Below are 17384 nucleotides of genomic sequence, written 5' to 3' on the forward strand. Positions count from 1 at the left end.
TTGGCTTGTCTGAGAGATCATAATAAGACAGTATATAATTATTTTATCCTTGAATCTGACGTGTTATTGTTCTATTACTTTCAGCAGCCACTGCCATCATCTAACTTGGAACTTGCTGATTATTGAGTTTGCATATCAATTTTTCTTATTCTTTTCATTTTTGCAGTGCTGGGGTTGGTCGAACTGGCACCTTCATCGCTATAGATATTCTCCTCCAGCACATAAAGGAGAACAAAAAAGTAGATATTTTTGGAACGGTACTTAATTTACGAGCACAGAGGATGAACATGGTACAAACTGAGGTAAGAATATTTGTATGTGCTAATGCATCATAAGTAATTCAAGCTTAAAACCTCATAGAGGCTTTTGAATTCATGTACACACGTTCAGTTTTCCTAATCACCAGAACATGGAGTTATATTATTTGATATTTAAAATCTGCCGACCTCTTTGGCAGAATAGTCTGTGCAACGTGCTACACAGCCCGAGGTCTCAGGTTCGAGTTTTTTAAATTCTTTGTTTCTAAACATATTTTGTTGCAAGCTCCATACACAATAATGGAAAAATAGAAGTTGCTTGTTGTGGTATTTTTTTGTAGATAAGCATTATACATGCTGCACTGCATTGTTAGTAACAATTTTATTTTCTCTTGCAGAGTCAATATCAGTACATATACAAGTGTGTCAAAGATGCTTTGGAGGATCCTTCATTTTTGAGACCTGGTAATTCTTTCTCAGTAATTTCACATTCACAGAAACATGAAACATGAAAAAATTGTCGTATTTCAACAAAAGTATCCAGTGTAACTATTTCTTGGATATTATGGAATGTTTTTGTTAGAGTATAAATGTTTCATCTTTGACAATTTAATTAATAAGAGGCGCAGAAGGTATAGGGTTAACAGATCACTACAAGGGAAAATTAGGACATGCAGTCTTGAAATGTAGGACTTTATGTCAAAATGTAGGACATGAAAAATTATCAGTAAACAATCGTCATTACTAGAACCCATTAGAAAGTTGCGTAAAATTTGCACATTTTTAGTTTTTTTAAATGCAAAATTTCCGAACTTGCTATCAATATAAACAAAAATACGTTAGAGTATTCAAAATGGTCTACTTACGCAAGTGAGTATGTATTCTTACGTGGACGACGTTTCGGAAGCTTTACTGCTTCCTTCCTCAGGTTGTCGTTTTCAGCTCGGAATATCAAGCCATGTCAGAGAAGTGTCATGTAAGGATACTGGGTGAAAGGTTCGGGTTAAAAACACTTCATAGTGCTTGACCTATACAGAATTAAAACCACTTTGCTAAAAACCCCTTAAAACTCATAATAAAACATGTAAAAACCACCGCTACGGTAAACTGGAGTGGCCGTTGAGAGACTAAACTCCCTGTCAAGGAGAAGCGAGCGGGCAGATGGCGCCGCGCAGCGGAGTGGTACTTCCCCTCCCACGAGAGATCCTTCCCCTCTCTTTTTCTTCCCCTCGTCACCATTCCAAGGAGAATTCCCGTTCCACCTCGGCTGCTTTCCTTACTTCCGATGTGACATGGAAGCCCATCGGGGCCCTTTTATTATTCAAATTTTCCCACTTTTTAAAAAAGCTAATCCATACGTCATCTAAATTGCCCTCGTCCCGGTTCAGTTTATTTCTGTGTCCCGCGCATATCAATGCCGTTTCGTACACGTTCCTATCCAATTTACTATTACTTTTTTGATAACCTCTCTTTTTATTATTCTATGCCCACTGTTTATTATATGCTCTGCAAGCCCCGTTTTCGGATCCCTTTCTTTGATGTTCTTATCATGTTCGCCCCATCTAATACGCATGCTCCGGCCGGTTTGTCCAATATATTCCATCCCACAATTGCATTCAATCCTATACACCCCTTTTTGTTCATCAGGGTTATCTCGAATTTTTACCCCCCTCTTATAATCCGTGAAATGCTTTTCAATATTTCTAGGTGCTCTCGTCCCGCATTTCACACCATACTTTTTCACTGTTTTTTCAATTTTCTCAGTGAGCCCTTTACAGTACGGTATCCCAACATAGTTAACTTTACTATCCAACCCTCCCTCCTCTTTTTCCTCCTTTTCTAATCTGCTATCAAAATCGGGGTTCCCCTTTGAAATATTCTTCCTTGCTCTCCTAGCTAACACGTTCATTTCATATTCGGAAAATCCATTCTTCATTCCTACCTCTATTATCCACGATATTTCCTTTTCTTTTTCTACGGCATTATTGCATAACCTCTCAGCCCTTATGAAAAAGTTTAAATAAACATTCGATTTGACCCTACTTGAATGTTCCGATGCCTTATTAATATAAAGACTGCCTGCCAGGGGTTTGTGAAACACCCCTGTCTTTATCCCCTTTTCAGTTTTGGTAATACTTAGGTCCAGGTAGTTGATTTTACCTTCCACCGAATTCTCCCTAGTGAAGCTTATTCTGTCCTCTTGTTTTCCTAACTCCACAAAAACAGTGTTAAGATCTTTTTCTTTTCCAACTACAAGGATATCGTCCACATACCTACAGTAATATTTTATGTCTACTCCCACCCTTTCCATAACCGCTTTTTCTAAGTAATGCAAGAAAATGTTTGCCGCAAAACCCGATATCGGGTTGCCCATCGCTAACCCTTCTTTCTGTCGAAAAATCTTATCGTTTACGCGGAAATAATTGTACCCGGTTACAAGAAAAAACCACCTGACATATTCCCATGCTACCAATATATTCATGCCATGGTCTAGTAGCCATCTTTGAAGGCAGTCACCGGCTTTCTCTCTCGGTACACTAGGGTACAAATTTGTTACATCAAAGCTGCTAATTTGGTCATCCCTCCCGATTTCTAAATTTTCAATTGACTTTTTTACCTCAAAGGAGTTTTTAACGCTATACTGGGTGTTAACATTAATCTTCTTCATTCTTTTAATTAATTCCTTTGCCAACCCATACCCTGGGTGTTCATAGGTGGGGATTATTGGTCTAAGTGGGATCAGTGCCTTGTGCGTTTTTGGAATGCCGAATGCTGTGGGGATATTTCCCTCCTTCACTTCTTTAATGAGCTTCTTCTTTTCCCCGCTGCCTAAGGTTATGCTGGTTTCTATCCCACGTCTAATCTCATTTCTAATTTTACTAATTGGGTTCCCATTAACCATTTCGAAATCATTATTTAGAAAGCATTCTTCTAACCTACTTTGATATACGCCTTTTTCTATTACTACCATCTTATTTTCTTTGTCAGATCGAATGAGATACACATTATTATCTTTGGCCCATTTTTTCACAGTGTTTAAATCATCCCTAATTCTCCGTTCATTTTTCTCTTTTTGCGTTCTATTCCCACCCCTGGAAACACACCCTCTTCTAATTTGACTCAACATGTGTTCATCAATAATCTCACGTACACCCTGCCTGACTTTGGACTTATCCTCTTTCTCGTCTAACTTCCCGATAATTTTCTCCGTGGCGATAACAACCTCCTCTTTCACAAACCGTTCGTTCTTTACAGCGAATTTATGCCCCCTGCTCAACATATCACCCAAAGCTTTTGGGGGGTTTAATTTTGTCAGATTTAAAAAGTTTTCGCCCATACTATCGATATTACCCTCACATATTTTAGTTTTATTAGTCTGCTTACCGATGCCTAATTTTACAGTTTTTCTCCTTATGGTTTCTAAATCTTTAATTTTTGCATTTTCGATGGTTCTAAAATGCCGCTCTTCGATGCGCCTCCATGTCAAATCGTCGAGTTTTTTCCCTAACTCCAAATGTAAATTATAACATTCATAGTTCAGTCTATCCAACTGCCCGTAAGCCTCCCTTATGCATTTCCCTAACATTTTATGTTGCAATTCTACTTTTTTTTTTTTTTTTTTTATATCAAAGTAGGTTAGAAGAATGCTTTCTAAATAATGATTTCGAAATGGTTAATGGGAACCCAATTAGTAAAATTAGAAATGAGATTAGACGTGGGATAGAAACCAGCATAACCTTAGGCAGCGGGGAAAAGAAGAAGCTCATTAAAGAAGTGAAGGAGGGGAATATCCCCACAGCATTCGGCATTCCAAAAACGCACAAGGCACTGATCCCACTTAGACCAATAATCCCCACCTATGAACACCCAGGGTATGGGTTGGCAAAGGAATTAATTAAAAGAATGAAGAAGATTAATGTTAACACCCAGTATAGCGTTAAAAACTCCTTTGAGGTAAAAAAGTCAATTGAAAATTTAGAAATCGGGAGGGATGACCAAATTAGCAGCTTTGATGTAACAAATTTGTACCCTAGTGTACCGAGAGAGAAAGCCGGTGACTGCCTTCAAAGATGGCTACTAGACCATGGCGTGGATATATTGGTAGCATGGGAATATGTCAGGTGGTTTTTTCTTGTAACCGGGTACAATTATTTCCGCGTAAACGATAAGATTTTTCGACAGAAAGAAGGGTTAGCGATGGGCAACCCGATATCGGGTTTTGCGGCAAACATTTTCTTGCATTACTTAGAAAAAGCGGTTATGGAAAGGGTGGGAGTAGACATAAAATATTACTGTAGGTATGTGGACGATATCCTTGTAGTTGGAAAAGAAAAAGATCTTAACACTGTTTTTGTGGAGTTAGGAAAACAAGAGGACAGAATAAGCTTCACTAGGGAGAATTCGGTGGAAGGTAAAATCAACTACCTGGACCTAAGTATTACCAAAACTGAAAAGGGGATAAAGACAGGGGTGTTTCACAAACCCCTGGCAGGCAGTCTTTATATTAATAAGGCATCGGAACATTCAAGTAGGGTCAAATCGAATGTTTATTTAAACTTTTTCATAAGGGCTGAGAGGTTATGCAATAATGCCGTACAAAAAGAAAAGGAAATATCGTGGATAATAGAGGTAGGAATGAAGAATGGATTTTCCGAATATGAAATGAACGTGTTAGCTAGGAGAGCAAGGAAGAATATTTCAAAGGGGAACCCCGATTTTGATAGCAGATTAGAAAAGGAGGAAAAAGAGGAGGGAGGGTTGGATAGTAAAGTTAACTATGTTGGGATACCGTACTGTAAAGGGCTCACTGAGAAAATTGAAAAAACAGTGAAAAAGTATGGTGTGAAATGCGGGACGAGAGCACCTAGAAATATTGAAAAGCATTTCACGGATTATAAGAGGGGGGTAAAAATTCGAGATAACCCTGATGAACAAAAAGGGGTGTATAGGATTGAATGCAATTGTGGGATGGAATATATTGGACAAACCGGCCGGAGCATGCGTATTAGATGGGGCGAACATGATAAGAACATCAAAGAAAGGGATCCGAAAACGGGGCTTGCAGAGCATATAATAAACAGTGGGCATAGAATAATAAAAAGAGAGGTTATCAAAAAAAGTAATAGTAAATTGGATAGGAACGTGTACGAAACGGCATTGATATGCGCGGGACACAGAAATAAACTGAACCGGGACGAGGGCAATTTAGATGACGTATGGATTAGCTTTTTTAAAAAGTGGGAAAATTTGAATAATAAAAGGGCCCCGATGGGCTTCCATGTCACATCGGAAGTAAGGAAAGCAGCCGAGGTGGAACGGGAATTCTCCTTGGAATGGTGACGAGGGGAAGAAAAAGAGAGGGGAAGGATCTCTCGTGGGAGGGGAAGTACCACTCTGCTGCGCGGCGCCATCTGCCCGCTCGCTTCTCTTTGACAGGGAGTTTAGTCTCTCAACGGCCACTCCAGTTTACCGTAGCGGTGGTTTTTACATGTTTTATTATGAGTTTTAAGGGGTTTTTAGCAAAGTGGTTTTAATTCTGTATAGGTCAAGCACTATGAAGTGTTTTTAACCCGAACCTTTCACCCAGTATCCTTACATGACACTTCTCTGACATGGCTTGATATTCCGAGCTGAAAACGACAACCTGAGGAAGGAAGCAGTAAAGCTTCCGAAACGTCGTCCACGTAAGAATACATACTCACTTGCGTAAGTAGACCATTTTGAATACTCTAACGTATTTTTGTTTATAGATAGTTAGTAACACGCACGTAACCAATATGCTATCAATACTAAACAATACACTGCTTACTACACATGTTTTCACTCGTAATTCCCAGAGGAGACAATTTCAGATGTAGTCGAAATAAACTTATGAAACTCTTTGAAATTATACTGAATCAGTACCAAACCTTTTAGAGAGACTATGAAAATTTCTTTCTCAACAGTCTGTTGTGCTGATATTAATGAAAGTACTTTTTCAACATTTGCATTTGCATTTGCAACATGGCAAACAACTATTGAGCAATTAACATAACTTGAAATGGTTCCTGAAATTTCATTTGGGGTGGAGTGGCTTTTAGTTTAATAACTTAGTTCTGTATACCTCGCTGCTTTACAATCAAAATATACATATATTTTTTTTATATTTGGACAATGACTGAATCTACATAAATATTACTATTGAATTTGGGAGTGCAGTCCATAGACTTGTAAGTTGCATGATTTCTCTCTTCAGCTGAAATTCATATTTTCCTAATTCATGTTATGTGACGTTCAAAATGTAGGACATTTATGATATTTTTCAAATTCCTCCCAGATGCTGGACATAAGGGTAACATGTAGGACATGTCCAGGAAAAAGAGGATGTCTGGTAACACTAAGAAGATAAGGTTTTGTAAGAACTTAAGATAAGCGTAGCTCTTCCAATGAAGTAAAACCCTTTTTAATGTGATGTTGAATTTTAAAAAAAAGCTATATCAGATTAAGAACTAGTGTGGTTAGTATATAAACCCTCAGTGGGGAATCTTGGATTCATATCATAGCTATTAATTCATCATCCATTACTTTCGTTTTAATTAACCTAAAAATGAAGAAATTATAGTTAACGCATTAGCATTTTATTAGCCATTCGTTCAAGAAAAAGTTTTCAAAGTTACCTACACTTAGTTTCCATAGAGGGAAATTTTATTCATAAAGTTTGTATGATCTCTAGCATAATACTCTAGTTTTGGAATTTTTTAAAACTGTATAACCATTCTTTGTTTTAAATGTTAGAATATGAAAACATAACCTGGTTCATGTATTAACGAAATAATGTTTTTATTAAAAAGAAAAAAACTTTTTCTAAAAACACTAAAAATTGCTTACGTACGATTAGCGAGTAGTCCAATGTTGATTATAGCAATGTTTCGCAGTAACTACTTTCCCCTTCTTCGGGCTTTTCTTGGCATTGGTATCATGCCGCGTCACTTATTATATATATATAAAAAAAAGATTGGTTAAAAGGTGCATGTGGATTAAAAGTGATTGTTGAATGTAGTCTAAGCCTTAATGAAAACTTCATATTATGTATCCCTCCCATTAAGCAGCCCCGAAGGTGCAACATAAAAAGTCTACTCCCAAACTGTTATAATGTTTGACCGACCGATGTCCATAGTGGTAACTGGTGGAACCATCTTACATATTGTTACCAATTATAACTGCTTTTGTTTCAATGGGAAGATCTATGTACAGAAAGAGGGATTGGCTATGGGGACCCGGTCTCTGGGATAGCATCGAGCATATTTTTACACTATGTTGAGAAAACAGCCATCGAACAAGTGAAAGGGAAATTAAATATTTCAGGAGGTATGTCGATGATACGCTAGTAATTGGGGACGAAAAAGGGTTAAACTCCATGTTTCAGATACTGGAAGAGCAAGAAGAACGAATTAGGTTTACTAGGGAGGATATGGACGAAAACAAAATTCATTTTTTGGATCTTAATAATACAAAGACAAAAGAGGGACTCAGGATGGGTGTTTTTCATAAGGCCCTAGCAGGAGAATTGTACATAAATAAAGACTCTGAACATGCAGAAAGAACAAAAAAGTAAAGTCTTCCTTAACTTTTACATTAGGGCAAAAAGATTCTGTAACCACAAAAAAGAGCTAATAAAAGATGAAAAATGGGTAATGAGGATAGGAGAAAGGAATGGGTATGGTGAAAATGACATATAAAATTTGTGATAAGGAGGAAAGGGAAGGGAAAAATGAAGGATGTAGTGAAAAAGGAAAGGAGGGGAAAAGGGATGAAGATAAGGAATATAGGTATGCGGGTATTCCGTATCATAAAGGAATTTCCGAAAAAATCGAGAAAACAACTAAAGAGTATGGCATAAAATGTGGAATGAGCTCCCCGTAGCATCAAGAAACATTTTACTGAGTATAAGAGGGAAGGGTCGGAAAAGAAAAAAAAGTAGAGGAAGAGAAGGGTGTTTATAGTATAAGTTGTAGTTGTAACAAAGAATACATCGGTACAACTGGTAGGAATATGGGTATAAGGTGGAAAGAACATGACAAAGATATTGAAGGTGTACCCAGAATGGGCCTCTCGGAACATGTTTTAGAAAATTCACATGAAATAAAAAAGAGGAAGGTTATTAGAAGAGATTATAAACCAATAAGTAGAAATGTTTACGAGGCTGCTTACATTTGTAAGGATAGACATCAAAAATTAAACAGGGAAGACTGCAATGTTGACGATATCTGGATTAGAATGTTTAAAAGATGGGAAGAAGGCAAAAAGAAAAACAGAATTGGATTCCATGTTACACCAGAGGTTTTCTGGGCTACACAGCAAACACGAGACTTCGTGTTGATATGACTTAGGCTTCGATAGTAATGGGGGGGGGGGGGGGAGGAAAATGGAAACTGAATACGTCGACAGCTTCCTGCATTCTGCCGATAACCAGTTACCACTATGGACATCGGTTGGTGAGACATTTTAACAGTTTGGGAGTAGACTTTTTATATTGCACCTTCGGGGCTGCTTAATGGAAGGGATACATAATATGGAAGTTTTCATTAAGGCTTAGACTACATTCAACAATCACTTTTTAATCCACATGCACCTTTTAACCAATCCTTGTTTTTTTTTAATAATAAGTGATACCAATGCCAAGAAAAGTCTGAAGAAGGGGAAAGTAGTTTCTCCGAAACATTGCTATAATCAACATTTGGACTACTCTCTAATCGTAAGCAAGCAATTTTTAGTGTTTTTAGAAAAGGTTTTTTTCTTTTTAATAAAGAATTGTCTAGTGTGACCCAACAACCCTGGCGTTTCTGCTATCGATGCTGCAGCTACATTGATACGAGCAACGAGGTCCTCGGCTGACACGACAGGTGTTTCGTAAACGAGGCCTTTCATCTCTCCCCAGAGGAAGAAATCCAGGGGCGTAATATCAGGCGATCGAGGTGGCTATGGCACAGGCAAGCAATGCACTGGTTGTGGAATACGGTATTAAGGAAATGGCACACATTCCGATCGAAATGTGGGGGTGCACAGTTATGCTGAAACCACAGTCTTTGTCTCGGTGCCAACGCACGTCCTCGAGTAGTTCAGGCAAAACCTCACTGAGAAATGCTTGATAAGTAGGTCCACATAGGTGAACAGGGAGAATGTACGGTCCAATCAAATGGTCATGCAGTATCCCACACCACACATTCATTGCAAATCTCTGCTGATGATGTGCCACTAGCAGTGCATGTGGATTTTCATGTTCCCACAAATGACTGTTTTTACTATTGAACACACCAGTTTTCGTGAAGATAGCCTCATCAGTCCATAGTACCGTATTCTGAAAATTGGGGATAGTTTCAATTTGATGAACAAACCATTGGCAAAAGTCCTCCCGTGGGCCAAAGTCCCGAGGTAAAAGGTCTTGCACTTTCTTCAATTTGTACGGGTGCATCCCCTCTTCTGCCAGGACTCGCCACACATTCACATGGGAGGTGTTTCGTTTGTGGGCTAGTACGCGCGTACTGGTGCCTGGATGATCCATCACTGCAGTTAGCACATCTTCCACAAACCGTCGTGTTCGCACACTTCACGGTCGTCCAACTTCTCGACGAGGTGGCAACACTGATCCTGTTTCCCGAAGTCGAATGTCTACAGTTTGAAATAAGGTGTGCGATGGTAACACCCTATTTGGAAAACGTGCCCCATACAGATGCCTTGCAGCACGGCTATTACCTCCAGCCTCCCCATAAATCAGATGCATGTCCACCAGTTCTTGGGTCGTGTATGCAGCCATCCCTTACACCGGGCTACAAGTGTTTATGGCCGTTAACACTAGTACACTTCACAGAACACGATGGGCTGTGGCTAAGAATTAACACGTAACACTGCTAGGTCAAATGTTTGCCCAACACTACTGTCCAAGAACCTCACGCCTTTCCATTCAACCGTGAATGTTTAACAACCTGCTGCTGGCACAGCACCTGAAGCACGAATGGCACAGACACGTGCACTCCTTCATGAGGAAACCTACACTGTTGGCACCCCTAGCGGGAAATGTGGTACTTAACGTCAGATCACACGGACACCCATCTGCCCTTCAGGGTATGGAACCTATGACAGTTCATTTTTTTCGTTTTTACGTCATGGTGCCCTTCGCTCAGGAAATTTTCTTTGTTTTTTGGTGCCATTCAACACATGCCAATTTTCGTCGATACCAGCTCACGCAGAATGCACACCCACCCCACTCCCGTCAACATCTTCATTTGCGTCCTTTGGGGAATCCCTTGCGCCGCCATTGCACAACATTGCCGCGTGATTTTTTGACAAGAGCGTACCCAATTTCTTAGTGGACCGCCCAACACCAACGACTTCTCTCCACCAGTTTTGCCATTATTCACTTCGGAAAATCATTTTCCCACGTTTTCAAACGTCAATAACTCGGCAACAAAGCAGTTTCCGGAATTTCGTTACATGAACTTTCCACCTTATTTTCACTCGTACAATCACCTCCCAACAGTTGTAAACGAACTTATGAAACACCCTGTATAAATATGGAGAAACTAGTACTCACTTTTATCCACGAAGCTGTTTTTCTTTTTTGATTAATTTCAGTGACCTTTCATTTCTCCGTATTTACATTATTTTTATTAAAAAAATATATTATGAATCCCAAATATCATCAGGCAATTCAAAATGATCATTGCTTTCACAGAGTTTCTTGATGTTTTCTGTTACATTAAATTTTAAAGATGGTGGCTTACTCCACTTATGAAAAAGAAAACTCCATAGTGGGTCTATGTTACCATTTTCATTATTTAATTTATTCCAGTGTTGTTCTGCAATGAACGAAGCTTCCCAAATATTTATATCTATGTTTCGCATTAAAGGAAATTGGTAGGGATGGAAAAGAGTATATAGATCTTGCTCAAGATAGGGACAGATGGAAGGCCTATGTTTGTGCAGCCATGAACCTTCGGGTTTAAGAAGGCTAGAGAGTTAGTTAGTTTCCCATTACTCTTTTTATAACCCTTCTCTTTTTAATCAAATGTTTCTCTTCAATGATGTGAGCTGACAAACCTGTTCTTGGGTTTAGATTTATAAAGTCTAAATCGTGTTTGTGCCATCTTATTGCCATTTTCCTTACGGTTTGTCCTAGATAATCCTTTGTGCATGAACAACTTATATTATATATTCTTGTGGTTTCCACATCTGGTAGAGATTTTCTCATTTTCTATTCATTAAATGTACATCCCAAACTTCTTGGTGATCTAAAAAGAATTTTGAAATTAAATCTTCTAAAAATTGTTGCAATTTTATGTGAGAATCCCTTGTGGAATGGAATGTAACAAGTTTCTTTTTAACAGATTTCTCATCTATGTCTGTATTTCTTTTCCTTTAGTTTTCTTGCGACTTGTGTTTTTATTTATTCTGTTAGTGTGAAAGCCAGCGGCGTGCATTCAGGATACGCAAGGTACTCACTGCGTACCCACAACACAGTAAGAAAAAATAAACATTTTTTCGTCTTCCCCGAACATGAAAATTCAACAATTATCGCTCCGAAAGCAGTTCAACTGCAAGAAATTCCGATTTCCGCACGAACACGCTGCTGCCTTCCTGAAGGCAGTCCCGAATGATCCCGATTGTGACCGACACCCACCCGATCCACGTTCCTGCTGATTTCCGCAGAAAGACGCTGTTTCTTCTGCTTGGTACCCTAGAAATTCAGAAGGTAACCCCATTGGCTTATATCAGCCCGACCACGTGTTTGGGTCTGCCCACGCTTACCCTCTCTCCCACTTCTTTCCAGGTTCTAAGCATCGAGGGTACCCAAGATTTTGACAGCGTATGCAGTGTTGACAGTAGTCAACATATTTTTTTCTGGAATGCTTAGCTTACTAGCATTTAGCAGCCACGCGTAGATAGATCACTGTTGGGTTGCAATAAAAATACATTATAAAAAGTGATACAGGAATCAGACAGGGGGGCAAGAATATGTAGTGGTGGAAGATCATATTTAATATACACGTAAACTATCACATGTAAAATATTTATGTGAGGTAGCAAGTTTTTTTTTCGTATAGGGAGGTGAGGACCAGAATGGACTGTCACTGTGTCGAGGGGAAAATATGTGAACAATTTGCAAGTTTCGCACAATTCTCAGAGTATGAGAGTATCTGTTTATCTCCTTTCGGGATCAACATTTCCTTTGAGTTCCATAGCATGGGTGTTGATTGTTGACCCAACGATATGAATGAATGATAAAAGAAAAACATAATAAAACACAATGCTTACAATGGGATTAGAATGAGCCCCCCCTTCTTCCGCCAGACATTGCAAAGTGATGTACGGTAGTTTAGCTTTTGAAGTGTTCTGGGATGTATGCTGACATATTTTCTACTTGTCCTTAATTATCTCCCTTCTACAAAATACTTTGTCGACTGGCAACTCCGATTCATTCGTCCACAAGAACGCGTGGTTTTCGGGCATAGCGGACCGGACACAACATACTGTGGGAGGTTGACTTTTGCTTTCTTCTGTCGTGTGAAATTTGCAGCGAGTGTTTCGTTCATATTATTTACATTACAGGATCTCTATTGTTTGTCGGTGCTGTGAAGTGATAAAATAGGGGGACCGGGAGTTATTGATGACATACTGGAGAAGGGATTTTCGGAATTTACGAAAAAAGTGTAAACAATCCGAAATGGAAGGTCTGTTCCTGATTTGGAAAAATTGTTTCAGGCAGGAGTTGTGAAGGATGGTAAGCAGTATATTAGTCATTTTGATTTTTGAGAAGAAGAAAAAATATCTCTACAGAGTGATTGACTGAGTAGAAAAACCGTGAAACTTTATTGTTGGCCTTATTGAGCCATTTCCTTCCCGTTCAATGTTCATCGCACTGCATGAAGGAAATAATCAAAGTTGAATTGTTGGACTCTACGTAGCTACTATCAGAATATATTTGCGAATATAAAATATCATACATATATTTTACCTCGTTACATTTGGATATTGATACAAGGATGAGAAATTTCCCATTATAAAATTCTAGAAAAAAGTTATTTTCTGAATAACATGATGGCCAGGGGGGGGGGGGTTCTGGCCCCCATAATTCATTTCGGTTGGCCACTTGTTGCGTACCCTAGTTTAAATGTCACCGCACGCCACTGGTGAAAGCCATTTTCTTTTGCTATATTAAAAAGCCTTTCTTCTTCATTTTTGATATCCTTATTATTAGAACATAATCTTTGTGCTCTCAGGAAAAAAATTAAAAATATTATTATCCATTGCTATATGAGAATGTTCTGAATTGGTATGGATGCATTTTTCCCCTGCTAGTTTTTTTTCCTATGGACTGATGTTTCAATTGTTGTGTCAGTTGTCTTAATTTTCAGATCAAGAAAATAAATTACATTGTTATTCATGGGTTCACAAGTGAATTTTGTTCGAGGGTGTGATTCATTTAACAATTTAAATACATCCATGATGTTGTTCTCATTTTTAGCAATAATTAGCACATCATCTACATATCTGATGTAGAGTAGATATCTGCACCTATCTGATTAACAATTGGAGATTCTATGTAATGAAGGAAAATGATGGAGATGATTCCGGATACTGGGTTTCCCATTGATAGACCATTACTTTGCTGATAAATTTTGGCATGAAATATGAAGTAATTGTTATTTGCACATACAGTAAACCATCGAACCATTTCCCATGCTTCTACTGGGTTAACCTTCATCTCAATAAGCCAGCTGTGTAATGCATCTGTGGCACCTTCTATTGGGACACTAGGATATAAATTTTCAACATCAAAACTTGCAATATGATACTCATTATTCCAAACTATATTTTTTTAGTTTGTTTCACTTCATATGCATTTTTAACACTGAATGGTGTTTTTGTTATACATAGACCCACTATGGAGTTTTCTTTTTCATAAGTTGAGTAAGCCATCATCTTTAAAATTTAATGTAACAGAAAACACCAAGAAACTCTGTGAAAGCAATGATGATTTTGAATTGCCTGATGATATTTGGGATCATATTTTTTTAATAAAAATAATGTGATCAAAATTTTTATCTGAAATAAAAATAAAACAGACTGTTTTTTTTTTCAGTTATGTTGCTATATTACAACAATGTAACATTGACAATATCCATTGTGTAACGGATTCTCTTTTTTATTTAAAAAAAATTCTTAACCATTGTTATAACTGTGTCTTTAGTCAAACTAAAAATAAATGTCTGATGAAGGGAGCGTGTGTTCTCCTGAAATGTCACAACAAAAACTGTGTTTTTATGCTTGTAATAACCGTAAACTACAAGAGAAATAATTCTAGAATGCAAGCAATATGTACATACAAGAAAAACAGTATACATTTACCTAGCTTTTTCCTTTTCTTTAATCATAGCTGTAAATTAATGAAACAAGCAAACTTCCTTGATTCCATCATACCTTTCTTTTGCAGGAAAATCTTCAAACAGCTCTTTGGAACCGATATACGCAAATGTTGGTGTGAATCATATTTCAGCATATGAGAAATTGTCGTCCGAGTCTCAAATGTAGCGTTGCAAACCTGGAGGAAAGAAGATCTAGTATGTGTTGATTGTGTAGTAAGCGAAGGATGAAACTGTAGTTTAACGTTAGCTGGCTGTATGCTGTGTAGTATCTAGGGACAGTATTAGATTTTTTCTTCACAGCAATCGTTAGGAAGATGAAAATCGATTAGAAGTGCATTATTCGTAGCAGTCCTCATTTGACATATAGGTGACACTGCTGTAGTAACTTCTAAAGTCGAGCACAAAACTATTACAGAAGAAATGCCAGTTAGGTTGGCTTTTTAAAATCTCAGGAATTATGCCTTTGAAAACCCCAGGAATGGAAATGTAGAGATGAGAGTTGGTACTAGACAAGAGAACTTGCAGCCTCTGTAAGTTTCTTCTAATGGAGTAAAAGATCTTTTTCTTTCAAGACTGTTCAATGCAACAGTCTTTTATATTAAAGGATGAATGTGAAACGTGCATTGCTAGTCTGGCCAGTAAGGGTAAAATTTGTGTATGTATGTAGCTTTGAACAATGTAAGGGAATTCAATTCAGTATTTAAGGCCAAGTTCAATCTCAATCATGTTCAGATTTATCAATAAAAGGAAAAAAAACAATATCTGCCAGTTCTTGAATTATATTACAAATATTCAAATTGATTATATTTCAAGTCAGTTACTGAATTTTCAAAAATCATTAGTGCATAACTTCAAAATTATAACAGAATTTTATTATGGAATTAAGGCCAGTGATCGAACTTATTGTTTGCAACTTGTAGATAGCTGTATAGATTGTACATTATTGGTTGTTGACAATTTTTTTAATACTTGAATTATTTCACATAGACAGAGTTACGCAAATTGAACTTGGTCTTGAACAGTCTCTTAATTTAATTTATTTATATTGTTCAATACTCTACAAATATGTTCCTCTTATCTCAACGTTCGAGAAAAAAAATATATTGTTGTGCCCTGAACATGAATTGTACTTAAAATCTAATTCACTGAAGGCCAGTTTAAAGGATACATCAATATTTTATTCATTGGTAGTATTTGTTTCAGGAATTAACAAAATTTTCCCAGGATATCAAAACAAGCAGCATCACTTGATTCGTTTTTTGGAAAAATGGTCCTCAAATTATAAACGATAAATTTTTCATTATTTGAGGTCCATAACCTAGTACCCCAGTATTATTACAATCATGAATTAATAGGTGCATCTATAGAATTCTTTCAGAGTAGAAAAGGTCTGATATTCATAAAATGAAATGCAAGGACTGATAAAAATAGATCTAATTTTATGTATATTGTGGGCCAATACTTAGTGTATGTTGAAGTGATGTTCTTTTTTTGTACAAAATACATACATACTTTGTATATTTTTTACTATACCGAAACATGTACATAGTTATTTTTATATATATACTCTTATTGTGATCTCAATGTCTTTCAGTGTGACTTATGCTTAATCAGAAATGCCAATTGTACATCACATAGCATGCAATATTTTGTTGAGAAGCTTTAATGCGATAGAAATACGATTGGTCTGGTGCGGGGCACATCCAGATGCTAAGTCAGTAAAACTAATTGCTAAGAGCTCTATACCTGCCATTCCTAACCTAACCACATATGCATTATTAGAACTAAGCAGAATTGTAGGTTAGAGCACTAGGCTTAGAGCTCTTAAGAATTAGTTTTAGTGATTGTTAGCAGCTGGATGTGCTCCGCACCAGACCCGAAATATGACTGCAGAATATGAGGTAATTGAACAATTGTAGAAGCTGTAAATTATTGTATTGTTGTGAGCTATCAAGCAGTTATGATTCAATAAAATGAATATTCATTATTTTGTTTTATGTATGAATTATTACCGAAGCAAATGTGAGGTAAACTTCCCTGTGCATATAGCACTGTGCCATGAAGGAACATTTAGGGGATGTAGGGTGTGTGATCAGCACCATGCTGCAATTGCCTTTACCTCCCAGGTACCCATTCATTTGAGGCTGGGTGAGCCCCAGAGCCAGTTTATGTGAGGACAAGGCCGGAAAAATTCCGACCTTAGATCACCCACCCTGGGATAGTGTGTTAAACAAGGGATTTAAGGTGGAGTTGTTGTTGTTCCTTGTTGTTGAACCTTTTTTCCATTCCTCTGCACAGCAGCATCTGCAGTAGTTAACCCTGGGCCAGGTGTGTAATTTTCTGTAACATACTTAAGCATGTGAGGGATACCTGTCACCAAACCCTTCAACTATCTTTAAGGTATGAAATGCACTGCAAATTATACTCTGCATGCATGCTGAATGCTCTTTCTTTGTCTTACCTCAAGGATCAGCTACATTGTTCTTGTGCACTTTCTCAGTGATGTCCCCCAAGCATATGACTGACTTTATACATTTGACCCCCAAGTGCCCAAACATATAACGACCGAAGCAGTGCCATGTTCACTTCCATCAGAAACGCACAACTACGTGTTATCCCCTTCCTTGCTAACCCAGTACCGTATAACATCTGAATCTGAATTTTGAACATTTATTTTAACCACCATTTGGAACATTCAGTTTGACCAGAAAGTACACTTATTTTT

At 37.7% G+C, this 17384-nt stretch overlaps 1 protein-coding gene across 2 annotated transcripts in view; it reads left to right on the forward strand.

Annotated features, from left to right (window-relative positions):
• Ptp52F (Protein tyrosine phosphatase 52F) overlaps positions 1–16640 on the forward strand; it is a 209097-nt gene extending 192457 nt beyond the window's left edge. For both annotated transcript variants that reach the window (XM_083129556.1, XM_083129555.1), the window contains exons 23-25: positions 167–302; positions 656–722; positions 14728–16640. In XM_083129556.1, coding sequence (XP_082985682.1) covers positions 167–302; positions 656–722; positions 14728–14825 — 301 coding nt within the window. In that variant the 3' untranslated portion in view covers positions 14826–16640. The remainder of the gene's footprint in view (positions 1–166; positions 303–655; positions 723–14727) is intronic.
• Positions 16641–17384: the final 744 nt, after the last annotated feature.

Source organism: Lepisma saccharinum, chromosome 10 (assembly GCF_977018435.1).
Source record: "Lepisma saccharinum chromosome 10, izLepSacc3.1, whole genome shotgun sequence".
In the NCBI taxonomy this organism is placed as follows: domain Eukaryota; kingdom Metazoa; phylum Arthropoda; class Insecta; order Zygentoma; family Lepismatidae; genus Lepisma; species Lepisma saccharinum.